The sequence below is a fragment of the Panicum virgatum genome, chromosome 3N (assembly GCF_016808335.1).
Source record: "Panicum virgatum strain AP13 chromosome 3N, P.virgatum_v5, whole genome shotgun sequence".
NCBI lineage: Eukaryota > Viridiplantae > Streptophyta > Magnoliopsida > Poales > Poaceae > Panicum > Panicum virgatum.
In genome coordinates this window covers 9,732,515-9,746,844 of record NC_053147.1, presented here as the reverse complement: position 1 = coordinate 9,746,844, position 14,330 = coordinate 9,732,515, and the positions used below count along the sequence as shown (strand labels likewise).

The 14,330-nt window shown below is 44.7% G+C and overlaps 1 protein-coding gene across 1 annotated transcript; it reads right to left on the bottom strand.

Moving 5' to 3' along the window:
* Positions 1-6,454: 6,454 nt before the first annotated feature.
* On the bottom strand, positions 6,455-7,830 carry LOC120667522. The gene is made up of 4 exons (XM_039947583.1): positions 7,604-7,830; positions 7,262-7,520; positions 7,022-7,190; positions 6,455-6,609 (listed from the first exon to the last, which is right to left on the bottom strand). Exons 1-4 carry the CDS (start codon positions 7,828-7,830, stop codon positions 6,455-6,457), a joined length of 810 nt encoding a protein of 269 aa, XP_039803517.1.
* Between the last annotated feature and the right edge of the window lie 6,500 nt (positions 7,831-14,330).

Below are 14,330 nucleotides of genomic sequence, written 5' to 3'. Positions count from 1 at the left end.
GCGGAGGGAGGGTGCAGGGGAGGGGCCGCGGAGGGAGCAGGGGCACCGGCGACGCGCGCAACGCAGCGGATCCGGCGCCGCCTCCATGGCCGCCGCCGCCGCCGAAGCGCAAGGAGGGAGGAGGGAGGGCCGCGCCGGCCGCCGCCGGTGCCCCGCCTCGCCGGGAGGAAGCTACGGGTCCGCGTCCAGGCACCTTCGAGGGAGCTCCGGCTGCCACGCGCACCGAATCTGGAGGGAGCGCCGGCGCGAGGAGGGACAAGGCCGGCCGGAGATCCCGCCGCCGAGGGACAAGGGCAAGTCGAGCGTGGGCGGGTCGGCGTCGCCGCCGCCGCCTGTAGAGGGAGGATCGGCCAGCGCGGCACGGGAGGGTCGCCGGCGGCCCTGGTCCTCCGCGCCACCACCGCCCGCCATGGCGGCCGGGGAGGGAGGCCGGTGCGGGGAGGACCGGCGGGGAGGGAGGACGGCGCGGGAAGGGCCGCCGGGGCGCTCTGGGAGGCGGCGGTCGGGGTGGAAGAGAATGGGGAGGGAGCAACGAAGAGAGAGAGAGGTAGATAGAGTGTATGACACGTGGGCCCTGCCGATGGGTAGTTGAGATAGAGTATGAACGAGTGCAGGAGAACTGAATATTGAGTAGAGAATATAGATGACCAGGACGAAATATTCTGTTTAGAGGATGAATTTGGAGTACGACGAGTGCAGATAGCCTTATCTTACTATCTACCGGCAATTATTCAATCGGTTTGCATCTAGCCATAAGAGCATAGTTTATAGGTGCGCCCGCAGCAGGCTGCAACGCGTGCTGATGTGGCGCACTATAGTGGCGGATCCTACAAACATTCAATAGCAGCCGCTGCATTTCTCTCTGCCGGTTGAGGCAAACGCGTCGCCTGCAGGGTTTTATTTCCCGACCGGTAACCGGTAACCGCCGGGCTCCGGTTCCGGTTTACCGGACCGGTTTGACCGGTTACTGGTCGGAACCGGTTGAATTCAAATCTAAATTCAAATAAATTCAAAAGCTCCCGTGCAACCGGTTCCGACCGGTTTACCGGCCGGTTTTACCGGTTTATCGGTCGGTTTGACCGGTTTGAATTCAAATCCAAATTCAAAAGCTCCCGTGCAACCGGTTCCGGCCAGTTTACCGGCCGGTTTTACCGGTTTACCGGCCGGTTTGACTGGTGGGCCTTAATGGGCCGGCCAATTTTTTTTTTCTTTTTTGATTTAACTTTAAATCCTCGCAAACTATACTAAATGAACGAATTTTTGAGAAAATTTAATACCATTAGATTCATCGCAACTTGAAGTATTTTTAGAAATTTTTTTGAGAATTTTTCATTTTTTGAATTTAAATTTAAATTTTGAATTTTGGCCGGTTGGGTACTGGCCGAAACCGGAACCGGTCCGGACCGGTTTGACCGGTAACCGGTAAAACCGAACCGGTTCCCACCGGTAAGGTTAACCCTGACTCGCCTGACGCCCATTTCACTCTCTTCATTTCTCTCTACCGTGTCATATCGCGCCGACTGACTCCTAGCCAGTTTACTGTACTAGCTCTAATATATACTTATCCCTAAAACTAGCGGAGAACTGAGCAACGGAGCAGATGGGCACTCTGCCTAACCGGAAAGCGACAAATGAGATGCGCCCGGGCAAATGAAATGCGCTTGAGTCCCTCTGTTTTATTCTACGTACTGTATATATTTTTATTTCTGTAGGACAAGATTTCAATCAAATTCTATCAATAGTTTTAGGCTTTCAAGTTGATGACTGCACAACCACCTTCAATACATGATATCATTTCTATATGTTAAAGACGCACCGCTCGGTGCACGGGGAAGCTATCCACGTCGGTAAAAAAAAATCACCGTTCGATTCCAGATTTATGGCGCTCCTCATTCATGGAAGTCCTCACAGTCATCCAGCGGCTATATGAAAAAAAAATGGTGCGAAGACTCCAGAGGACCAACTGTTGAGCAGCTTCTGGTCGTAACCACGTTTGGCGAATGGGGTCGATGAGGAGCATGAGCAGTTCTCGACCGGGCCGGGCGCAACGGCTGCGGGGCGCCGAGCCGCCGACGGAGGCCATCGCGGAGCAGTGGTTCCTCGTGGGCCTGCTCCTCCCCGTGTGCCGAATTTTTTTTATTTTTATATTTTTTTCGTCGATTTATCAAAAATATATGTGGCTATATTTTTTTTCAAAAATGTCACCCTGCCGCCGGTTGGTTTGGCGGTAAGGAGTTACCGGCAGTTCATCCGGCGGTAAGATCCTTGGCCCACGGCCCATGGAAGATACCGCCGGTTCAAACGGCGGTAGCTCCTTACCGCCAAGCGATCCGGCGGTAAGTGCTACCGCCGCGCTGTAGCCCGGCTATAGCCGGCTGCTACAGCCGGTTGTAGCTGGCGGCGCCCTACCGCCGTTTTAAACGGCGGTAGGTGTTCCCATAATTTTTTTTATTTTTAATTGTTTTATAAGCTTTCACTGCTATAATTTTTTATTTTTAATTGTTTTATAAGCTTTCACTGCTATAAATAAATGTATAATTATTTTAAAGACTACCTGAACTGTAATTATTATCTTTACATTTAGAGATATTTCAGAAAATAATAGAAATAGCGGAGAATAGGGAAATATTTTTTAAAAATTTATACAAATTAGATTTAACTCTAATAGTCTGTGACAATTTTTTGTCATGAGATATTCATGAGTTTCAATTACCATTTCGATGTATTGTCACCGTGCATCAGATTCTTCTGCACCCCCACTATAATTAAAAATATAGGAGTACTTACCGCCGTTTCAAACGGCGATAGACATGCGTGAACCATGCCTATAGACCAAATAGCTCCATCTATAAATAAAACATCGCCCCATCTCATATGAAGTCAGTAGCCATCTCATACGGAGTCTTTAGCCATCCACGCACGGCCACCATGTCTTCCTCTGGTTCTACCTACATTCCGTGGAACAAAATTAGAGAACCTGTGCCTCAAGGAGTGCAGGTTCCAATGTGCTTCTGCGGTTCGTTGTGCAAGCTGATGGAGTCCAAAGTTTTGGGCGATGACTTCGGCAGGAGGTTCTTCATGTGTGAGAACTACGAGTTCGATCCGCCAAAGCGCTACGGCAAGGACAAAGCGAAGGTATCACCTCGCACTATCAAGTTTGCGTGTTCGGAGTTCAGTATGTTAATTCTAACTCGGCTTGGAAATAGAGTCCACCACCTCTTTGTGATTTCATACAGTGGCTGGACACGGAGCAATCGACCGAAGCTAAGGAACACGTTGAGCGCCAAGCAAGGTGGGCTGCGGGAAGGTGGCAGCGAATGCTGCAAGAGGAAAAAATGGAGGAGAAGCGCAAGAAAGATAAAGAAGAGATCGAGAAGAGGTTCGCAGAAGTGGAACGTCGGCAGGCGGAGGAGCGTGAAGCTGATAGGGAGAGGAAGCGAGAGAGGGCCCGCCGTGCGAAGGAGGCGGGACCCGAGGCTATTAGGAAGGGGAAGTATCCTCGGTGCACTCAGTAGATGAATATCATGTAATGTTCGAATTTCATATTCCCTAAGGCATGTTAGGTCTAGATGGAGCACGACGTTAGCGTATTCCATGTACATGCCAGTGCAATTGTTATTGTAATTTCAATGTCAAATTTATCGACATTGTGTAATTTGTACTAGCTGCAACTAAATTATTCAGAAGCATTGCCTTACAAATAAATTTTTCAGACCGACGCGATGACAACTCCATTGGCATATATCGGCCAGTACACACAATAAAAACAATGAAAACAATAACCGTTCAAACATTGAACACAAATTAAATAGTGGTCCATACAATTCAACGCACAGAACACATGACATGGCATGTCAGGACCTGTTGCAAACTATGATAACGAGGTCCAATACTAAAACTAACATGCCTTAGGTAATTCGAACAAACGTTACATTATTTATTCAGACGGAGCAGTACAACATCAATCATTCACGTGCAGTACCGTTATCACGTCCCGCGATGTCTGGTTTTGCACGCTCGCCTTTGCGTAAATCTTCATTCACCTTCTTTAACCACTCCATATATTGCTGATCACGATGAGTGATCCACGTGTCAATCCACTCATGAAAATGACACCAATGAGTATGCGTGTCATCACCAGCGTACTTTTACAAGCAAGAAACGATTCAAAGTTAATAAAAATAATAAAAGCATATTTACAAATTAATCTATACCTGTGATGTTGCACCTCTTTTTTGGACTTCCTCGATATTCTTGCAACACCAATACCTCTGGCCAAAAGTCTCGTAATCACGAGATATGTTCGGAACACAACGCATTTGGCAATAGCAATCGGGTGGCTCTACACCTTTCGGCCATACCTTGCAATCTGTAATACATCTATTGGGATCGTTAGGAGAAGGTCCTAAATTAGCCTCCATTTCCCGACGGAAAGCTGCCCGGGAGAATGAGGAGCTCATAGCTGTTTGGTTGGGCCAATTAAAAAAAGTAGAAATTGAATTGCAAGTCTGTGCTCTCAGGAACCACAAGGTGCTCTTTTATAGACGCAGGGCTGCTTGCATGTCCAATCACTTTGAACACAGATATTACCTCTCACTGCTCCACAATCGTCCACGGTTCTGCACTCGCAAGCTCCACAGTGCGCACTCATTCCACTAAAAACAACAACAGGACCTCTCACTGCTCGTACCAACTGTATTCGCACGCTCCACAGCGTTCACTGCTACAACTTTAAACACGGATTATTGCATCGACCTACTCATCGCATCGCCCACTTTTAACTCGTCGTACTGTCACTGCATCGACCTACTCGTGATTATTGCACTGCCTGACACATCCCATCGTCCGGAACAATACACGGTACCGGCGTAATCGTCAAAATGTTAACCATAGGAATTACATCATAATACAACGTTAATGAAACACACAGCAGAAATGCAGTGGCATGGCAGAACCTGTTGCAACTACGGTAAACAGATTTTGATCTAAGCTAACATGCCTTAGGTAATTTAAAAAAAACCCAAAAAATACAACGATGCAACATGTCACTTGGACTAGGTAGTCCTAATAGCCGTACCCCCACGTAGCAAACTGCGTTGAGCCTTCTCCGCAGTATCCACCCATTGCAGGTTGCGCAGGCGGTGGTGCCGGAGGGCCAGGGCCCTTGTTCTTGTGACAAGGGCAGTTGCAGTAAGGAATAGTGCATGGTTCATCTTGTGAAGCGGCAGCATTGCTGTTATCATCATCTTCGTCGTCTTTGTTACCCTCGCTTATTTCCTCGTAATGGTTCACCTTGCACTCCAGATCAAATATCTTAATCTGGAGGTACTCGATGAACTCCTGAACAGAATCAATTGGTGCAGGATCGACCCACCTGGTAAACGCACAGTTTTCTGGAGCATCTGAAGACTGCAAAACAAATTTCATGTAAGGTGTCTCAATGAATAAAGAAATAAAACAAGCTAGCATTACCCATGCGTGAGGGCATTTGAAGAAACGCCGACCGCCATCCATCCCGTCGGTGCACATCTGCACTAAGCAGTTCTCACCATGTCTGCATTTTGGCCACGTTTCTCTACGGTTATCGTATTGTCGAAGAGGAGTTTCATTGGTAAATTCACTCTTGTGTTGTGGCGGAAACTCAAACACTGGTTCTGCAAAGGAATCGGGTCCAAGAGGCCCCTCCCATATTATGGGGTCTCCCTTTCTTCCTCCTTTTCCTTTGCCAAAACCGTAGTAATTCTTTCCGCTAGACCCACCTCCAGACATTGGGTATACAATGAGCTTTGGTGTTTGAGTGTTGCTGGGAGCTCACAAGCTTGTGAGTATTTATAGGCGCACAAAGGTCTGATACCTGGAGTGTGGAGTGTAAATGCACATGAAAAGCCTACTGTATTCGCACGCTCCACAGCACTCACTCGTACCACTTTAAACACGAACACGACCTCTCGTTGCTCTTGATTTGTACCCTCGCACGCTCAACACCGCTCACTGCTCCCACTTTAAACAACGACACGACGTCTCACTGCTCATGACTTCAGCACTTTCACGTTCGACAGCGCTCACTCGTGATTATTGCACTGCCCCGACATATCCAATCGCCCGAAACACTGCACGGCACCGGCCTAATCGTTATAATTTCACTCCACGGACATATACCATCGCCCGAATCATTGCACCGGCCTACTCATCATAATGGTACGTAATGGACACATCGAATCATAGTCTGCACATGCATACATAAGATAGTATGACGGAACAAATTAATTAACAAGCTACAACCTGTAAACTAGATGCGTCCGCGCTTGCCCCCTCTCCTCCTGCCACGTCGCTCTGCAGCCTGGCCTGCCCTAGTGTGGTGCTGTGAGTACGTCAGTGGCTCCGGCGGGATAGTCTGGCGAGTGGACCGACGACCCTGCTCAGGAACAGGTGTCTGTTCCACCTGACTGTAGTCCTACGTCGCGAGTGGGGCACCCCCCAGCTGTGAAGTGCCGACGACCTCCTGCGTCGGTGCAGAAGAGAAGAACGTGTTCACCCACTCCATCTGCGCGAGGTCGTCTACCTCCTGAATCTCCTCATCATCGTCTGTCCCTCCCACCTGCCGATACTCTGATTCACAAACTTCAATCCATTAATATTCAATTAAAAATGCACTTGTTACCGCAAATTAACAACTGGTCTTAGACGTACCTAAATCGTGTATTGGACGACGAAGAGACGAAGATCCAGCGCCGTAGGGATCCATCGACGGAAACAGCGACAAGCCGGGCGCTACACGAATAAGAAGTACAAGTTAATAAATAAAGTTTTACATGATACGGTATTGTAAGTGACACGAGGTTAGAGTACGATTTACCTGCCGAGTACAAATGTGCCGGTCGCTGCACGTACGTGGGCCGAACTGCAGAACCCGAAGGTGTCGTCATCGTTTCAGGTAGCGGTGGCGGTGGCGGTGGACCTGACTGTGCCGCGGGTGCAGACCGTCGTGACGATGGACCGGTCACAGGAACCGGCCCCGAACTGCGAGGTGGGAGGAAGGTGTCGTCCTCACGATAGGTCACGGCTCGTCGGAATCGCTTGCACATATCGACGATCTTCTGCAGTGTGCTCTGGTGCTGGGCGGGCGTCATGTCATGGTACTGGCCCATACTCGACGAAGCCTCGGACTCAATCGCTCGTATGACATCATACTGTACCGAGAAAGTAGTAACATCATATGCAACCAGTTTTTTGTACTGCAAATTCAATCAGAGAAACGTACCGCTATGGCGAAGTTCTGATCTCGAACTACGGGGTACGTCTCCGACACCCTTGCGGCCTCAATCGGACCCTCTGGTGGAACGTGCACGACACGTGTGCGCGTCCTCGGCAGGTACCACCGTAGGTAGTCCGCGAACGCCTCGTCGCTGTGCGGCGGATCCTCGAAAACGACGTCGTCAAAGGCCACGGCCCAAGAGTCGACGTAAGGACGGACCTTGTCGGCCCACCGCGAGCCTGGTGGCTGACCCTGCCGTGTCCACCTATAATAGAAAGCTTGAGCGATTCAATGCTAAATGGTAGGTTAAAAAATGATTAATTATTAACAAAACTATTTATTCGGTACCTGTGGACGTGGGCCTCCACTGAGTGCACAATCGGGACCGGGGTCTGCTGGTAGAGACCGAACTGCCTCATAACCCGGTGAACGTGGTACTCCTCGACGTGGATGTCGTAAAGGATCGGCTTCCTCGTCATCCAGTACTCGTGATCTCGCAGGCATAAGGACGACAGGCCGCTCGGTGCCCGGGCATAAATGTCGGCTGCAGTGTACGGAGTCCACCTCACGTCCATGTCCACAAGAGCGTCAAACTAACCAACGAAGTCGTTGTACGACTTCCTCGTCTGCACGCCGACCCAAGAAGGCTGCACAATGAAAAAAAAGTTAACTGCTAAATCGTACATTTGTGCACGCATGTAACAATAAGTAAAACAAACGATGTAACATACCCTCCTGAGGCACCACAACGAACCCATCGTAGGTCTGTCGACGTCGTCGTGGTCTGCGGACAGCTGGACGTACGGCTCGAAGTCCATCTCTGGCCTATTGATGGGAAAGCGCTCGTAAGACCAGAGCTGTAACAGTAGAGGACACCCAACAAAAATGGGCTCCTCTGCTGAGACCTTCGTCACGCCCGTGCAAAGACCCCTGTAACTCGCAGCCAAAACAGCAGAACCCCAGCTGAACTGTGGCATCTCGTGAAGTGGAGCGTCAACTATCGACCTCGCCAAAGGAATGAGCTGTTTGGGGCACGAGTCGCCCTGCGAGCTTCAGAACATGACCCAGCCGAACAGCCACAGTAAGTAGGCCTCGAAGTGCCTGGCAACCGTAAAGTCGTCTGCGTCTGCCCTCATGTAGTCCGCCTTCAAAATGGTACGAGTCGTCAATGCAAATACGTATCAATATAAGTACGGAAAGAATCAACATTTATGTACTCACACTGAACTGTAGAAGCCACCTCTTTGTCGGTCCGTGTGCGTGGTTCGCGAGCAAGGGCCGGTACGGCAACGCTAGCTCGTTGCGCTGAACCCCGGCGAACCGAGCCAAAAGGTCGTCGTGCTACGAGAGTCCCACGTCCTCTGCACCCACAGCTCGTCCAGCACACGGCAAGCCTAGAAGCATCGCCACGTCCTGAAGAGTAGGGGTCATCTCACCAACCGGGAGGTGAAACGTGTGCGTCTCCAGACGCCAACGGTCGAGAAGTGCCGCGAGGAGGGACATGTCGAACTGGAACCGTGGAGCCCTGTCCCTAGGTCGACGTGCAGGGTCGGCCATATCTCCCTCCACAAGTCGCGCAATCGGGAGAAGACCTGAAGCGCGTAACCTGCATCGCGAAAATGAAAATCAAGTTAGAACAAACGGTTAAGGAAACAACTAAAATATGTGACAAATGTAATCCGTACCTAGGAACCCAGCGACGGTGTATAGCTTCCTTCATGTTGTCACTGTTAGCATACACCGAACCGATGCATACCTCATTTTGCCTGTACTCCCAAGACACCGCTTCACCTTCATTTACACTTAATTTTGAAAATTCATAACCGGACCAATTGTGTGGGACATGATAATCTTCGTCGTCATCATCATCATCATCCGAGGAGTCATCATTCATTGCATTGTGCTGTTCTTCACCCTCCCTCTGAAACTCTTCAACTATCTCTGGAATGTTTTCCCCTTCATCAGCCTGACCAGTTGCTTGACGAGGTTCGTGTGCAGCATGTCTATCATCTTCTAAAATCTCAAGTTCACCATCTTCTTCATGAGATTCATGCATCGTCTCAGTTTCTTCGGAAACTATATCTCCCTGGCCTTCATGATCCCTGCCCGCTTCAGTTCTAAAACTAATCTTCTCGAATGCTTGAACAAACAACACAAGCGGTAAGCCTCGGCTACTACTTATATTGACATAATTCCTCCAGTTTTGCATCCCTTCAAGCGGCAATAGCTCCCAAAATACTGGTTCCCTTCGACTAACCACTGCCATGACAGAGATCTCATATTCATCTCGACTAAGACCGAAAGCTTTAAATAGCCAGTTGGATATTGAAATCCAAGTCCTCTCTCTAGCTCGGGGTATTTTTTTTGTGATCGAGCTAAACTCTGACAAATCTACCACTTCAGGACCATATCTAACTTCTCCTGACCCATAGAACACTTGAAAATACAAATCATCTGACATGCCTGTCAATATTTACGACAATAATTACTCTTCCTTAGAATTTAATCAACGCTAAAAAATAATTCTGCTATTTTTGCATATATCTTAATTATTTCTTTACAATTTTTATTACTGACAATAATTTCTATTTTTCTGTAATATAATATTAATTAATACTATTTTTATGCGACAAATATGTCTGTTTGAACTCATTAATATTTTCAATTATATTCGTATGTAAACTAATATTTTCAATTACATGTTCTACGATTTTATATCGTAATAATTTATTTTCGAAACACTAATATTTCTACATATAAAAAAATAATTTCTACACATGAAACTATACTCAAATAATTACACGCTAAAAACTATTTCTAATTCTAATTCAAATCTACACAAAAAACTATATTCAAAAACACTAATATTTCTAATTCTAATCTACAAACTATTATTAATAAAATTAAACTTTAAAATGTACCTGCGCGCGCCGTCTCGGTGCGGCGGCAGGCGGGCGGGGCAGCGGCGCGGGGCAGCGCGCGGGCGAGCGGCAGCGCGGGCGGAGCGGGCGGGCGGCGTCGCGGGCAGAGCGTGCGGGCGGCGGCGCTGGCGGCGCGGGCGGAGCGAGCGGGCGGCGGCGCTGGGGGACGGGCGCGCGCGGTTTAAAGGGCTGGACCTTACCGCCGGTTGAACCGGCGGTAGGTGCTTACCGCTGGATCATCCGGCGGTAGGTTCCACCTACCGCCGTTTCATCCGGCGGTAAGGCTCGACCCACCACGGCCCAGCGCGGAACGATCCTACCGCCGGTTCATCCGGCGGTAACAACCTTCCGCCAGATGAACCGGCGGCTGAGTGACATTTTTGAAAATAAAAAAACAAGACATATATTTTTGATAAATCGAAAAAAAATATAAAATTAAAAAAAAACTCCCATGGTACCACTAACACTCATATTTAGGGAAATTAAATATTTCCAAACTCTCAAAAGGAGTAAAGGAAATTTTACTCAAATCGCATGCTGCGATATTGTGATCATTGATTTTGATCAAATCACATTAATTTTTCCTATGGGTACCAAATTAGCAATTGATGTACACTCATATATCCCAACTCAACTCGTACCCCATTGAGTTACAAAAATATATCCGTCACAATGGTTTCCATGTGGAAACAGATAATGGCAACAATAATGAATATCAATTCATCATAAAAATTATAAATATATCAAGCAAATGCTTGAAAGAATTCCATCAACATCAACGGGATTGTATTACACATACATCAAACCCGTAGAAATGTTGCGTACAAGATAATTTTTAAAATCTTGATATACTCAAGACATGGCATTATCGCCTTAATCATCCTTGGATATGGATGACATAAAAAATTATCGGCAATTCAATTGGTCACCACATAAATATTTCAAAAATTTCCCAAATCTTCATATTTGTGTGCACAACATGTGCCATGAGAAAATTAATCTTAAGAACCTCTTATCTTAAGATCAGGGCTAAACCACTACAGTTCCTTGATCGCATTCAAGGAGACATTTGTGGTCCATTCATCCATTAGTCGGACCAAATTGGTACTTCATGGTACTTATTGATACATCAACTAGATGGTCCCGTATGTATTGTTATCCACAAAAAATCATGCTAAGCATGATTATTTGCTCAAATTATCAAATTAAAGAGCATATTATCCGGAACACACAATCAAATCCATCAGGATTAACAATGCTACTAAATTCTCCTCAAAAGCCTTCAATTATTATTGTATGGCTCTAGGCATTAATGTGGAATATTTTTGTATATACACAAAATGAATTAGACAAATCTCTTATCAAGAGAGTAACTTAACTGAAAGACCATTATCATAGAATTGTAAATTACCAACATCATGTTGGCATCATACGGTCTTACACACCGTAAACTTAATTCAAATTCATATAACTGCAATCGAAACGATACCCCTCGTTGCAGTAATTACGTGGAATCTTGGCCTCAGTCAAATATTTCCCATCTGCGTGTCGGTTACATTTCACATATACCGATTTCACCACCTCAGCATATATCTATGGGCATTGAGGATCCACATAAGATATTTATTTGTCATTCATAAAATATCTTGGATTACTCATAAGGGATTAATTCATTTATTTACAAGCCCGTATATTGACTACATTTTGAGGAAAATTCCCGGCATTAGGGGGAGATTAATACCACGCATAAAATGTCAGGAATTATAAATCATAGAAGAATTTTACATTCAATCATCATATCAACGCATACACAAATAATATCTGAACCAATAGTTCAGAACATCTTTATTTGCAACACATTGCAAATAACCCGCCAAATGCATTTACTAACCAAAAGTGTCATCAGACAAAATTCCTACAATTATTGTACCAGAAAGAGTGAATTGTCACTCAGATCCCATTAAAATAAGAGGGGGAGAAGTATGGTCACAAGCTAGGAATACAGCTTAATATAAGCATCCGCGGAAATAGGGGGAGACATCCTCCTAGATAGTAATTACAAATCAACATCATGAATGTTGTTAGACACTTTATGGATTTATTCGAATCCAAAGCCTATGAATGTTTTGCATTCAGAAGCCTAGTATATGTGCACGTAAATTAGGCACTGGGTCGTGGAACGCCCTGATTCTATGGTCGTGGGAAATGACATAGGATTCAAAAGGGTTAATCTCTCACAAGATACATATTGATTATGATCAATCAAATCATATTAAGACTACAAATTTGTCGACATATACTCCTATTGAAAATTGCTATACACCTTTCACTTGATCCAGACCAAAAAGTTCTAGGCAGAGTGTTAACAAACACTCAAATTGGGTCAATGCAAAAAGTGACAATTAAGTAGAAGTGCTCTCATTTCCAAATAAGAAAGTCTTATCTACATATCATAATGTTTTTCTTCAAAAAAGCAAGGTGGTGAGACAACGAGAGCTTGTAGCACATGGTTTCACGCAGAGACCGAGGAACATACCATCAAGGTATATGTGAGAATTACATTCACATATTCAATATTGGCAGATCAATTGAATTTGATACATTTGGATTTATATGTCCCTTGAGGACCTTGTGAGCTAAATCCAAACAAAAAATCGCAACATATAATTATGCACAAGTCACTCTATGACTTGAGATAGTCAAATTTTTATTATGATACAATTGACTATATGAGTATATTCCATAAAATAATTACTCTAATTACAATGAATGCATATATGTGTCCATAAATAAATTTCAAATGGAATTTTCATCATCTCAACACTCAAACAACAAGCATTCATTTATGACGGAATTCGAGATGAAAATTGGGTAAAACCAAAGGATGTTTAAGTTTTCAGCTTAAGCACATATATCAGTTTACCAATATTCAATTAATATTGGACAATCATATCATCAACACTTTGTGTTCATTCCATCCCTAAAAATGGATCAATCCTATTTAGACCCTGGGATGAGAAACTAAGTGCCAAAACGCTTTTGTATCATACAAATTGCAACAGGCCTGATATTGCTTTTGTAGATACATAGATAGCTCAAATTAGCGCAACTCAAACAATACAATACAGATCGGAGTCAAATCAGATATCCGCAGATATCAAAATGGCATAAAAATATCTTGATTTGTTATTATCAAATCAGAACACATCAAAAGTGGGATATTGTGATAATGACTAACTAATCCCTATTTTGCCAGAATATAAACTGATATGAAAGTACTAAAGTTTTATATGAATCATCAAAATAAATTCCAACGAGAAACTTTGGTCCATCATTCTGAAGCATCATATTAATACATGATTTCTATGAATGATTAATTTATGATTCATTGAATATTATCTATAAACAATAATTAAGCTTGTAAATTTACTAGCTAAGACATCTAGCACAACTCCAACAAAATGCTATTGGACGTGAATTAAAAATATCTTCAAATATTTCCAAGGCACATTTGATCTTAGCTTTAGCTAGGACAAGACTATTGTTGGTTATACTAATGCTGGCTAGAATCATGATCCCCATAATACTAGACCTTAAACAGGTTTTACAATTTTACATGGTGAAATAACTACATCTTAGAAGTCATCAAAGCAGACTCTTGTAACTATATCCACGAATCATTCTAAAATAATTACATTATATGAAGCTCCACGTGAATCATATAGCTTCACAGAATGATCAACCACATACAACAGTCATGTGGCATTGGTTCAATCATGAAACCAATAATTATCTATGAAGATAATTCGCCTTGCATTTGTACAAAAGAATGCAGGGCATATAAAGGGCAATATCACAAAATACATTGCTTCTAGACTATTTTTTGGGGAAATAGAAACCTTGCAAACCAAAACATGATATTTGCAAGGCTCAGGGGGAGATTTCTTTGAATCATAACCAATTCAACCAACCATAATCATCAGATTATATAATTGTACTCTTTTCCTAAATGAGTTTTCCTATTAAGGTTTTTCTCATATATAGGTTTGTAACGAGGCAATCTTTTTATGTCATATCTCTAATTTTCCCCACCGGGGTTTTTAAAGGGATATTCGAGACATATTATATATATATATATATATAATATCTTCTGT

Excerpts from the sequence above, each read along its gene's own strand:
- LOC120667522 (XM_039947583.1), bottom strand. The coding sequence starts at position 7,830 with ATGGACGTGAGGTGGACTCCGTACACTGCAGCCGACATTTATGCCCGG. Across the intron at positions 7,521-7,603 it reads GTGGAGGCCCACGTCCACAG|GTGGACACGGCAGGGTCAGC; the intron begins GTACCGAATAAA and ends TTTCTATTATAG. Across the intron at positions 6,610-7,021 it reads CACCTTCCTCCCACCTCGCA|AGTATCGGCAGGTGGGAGGG; the intron begins GTTCGGGGCCGG and ends TTTGTGAATCAG.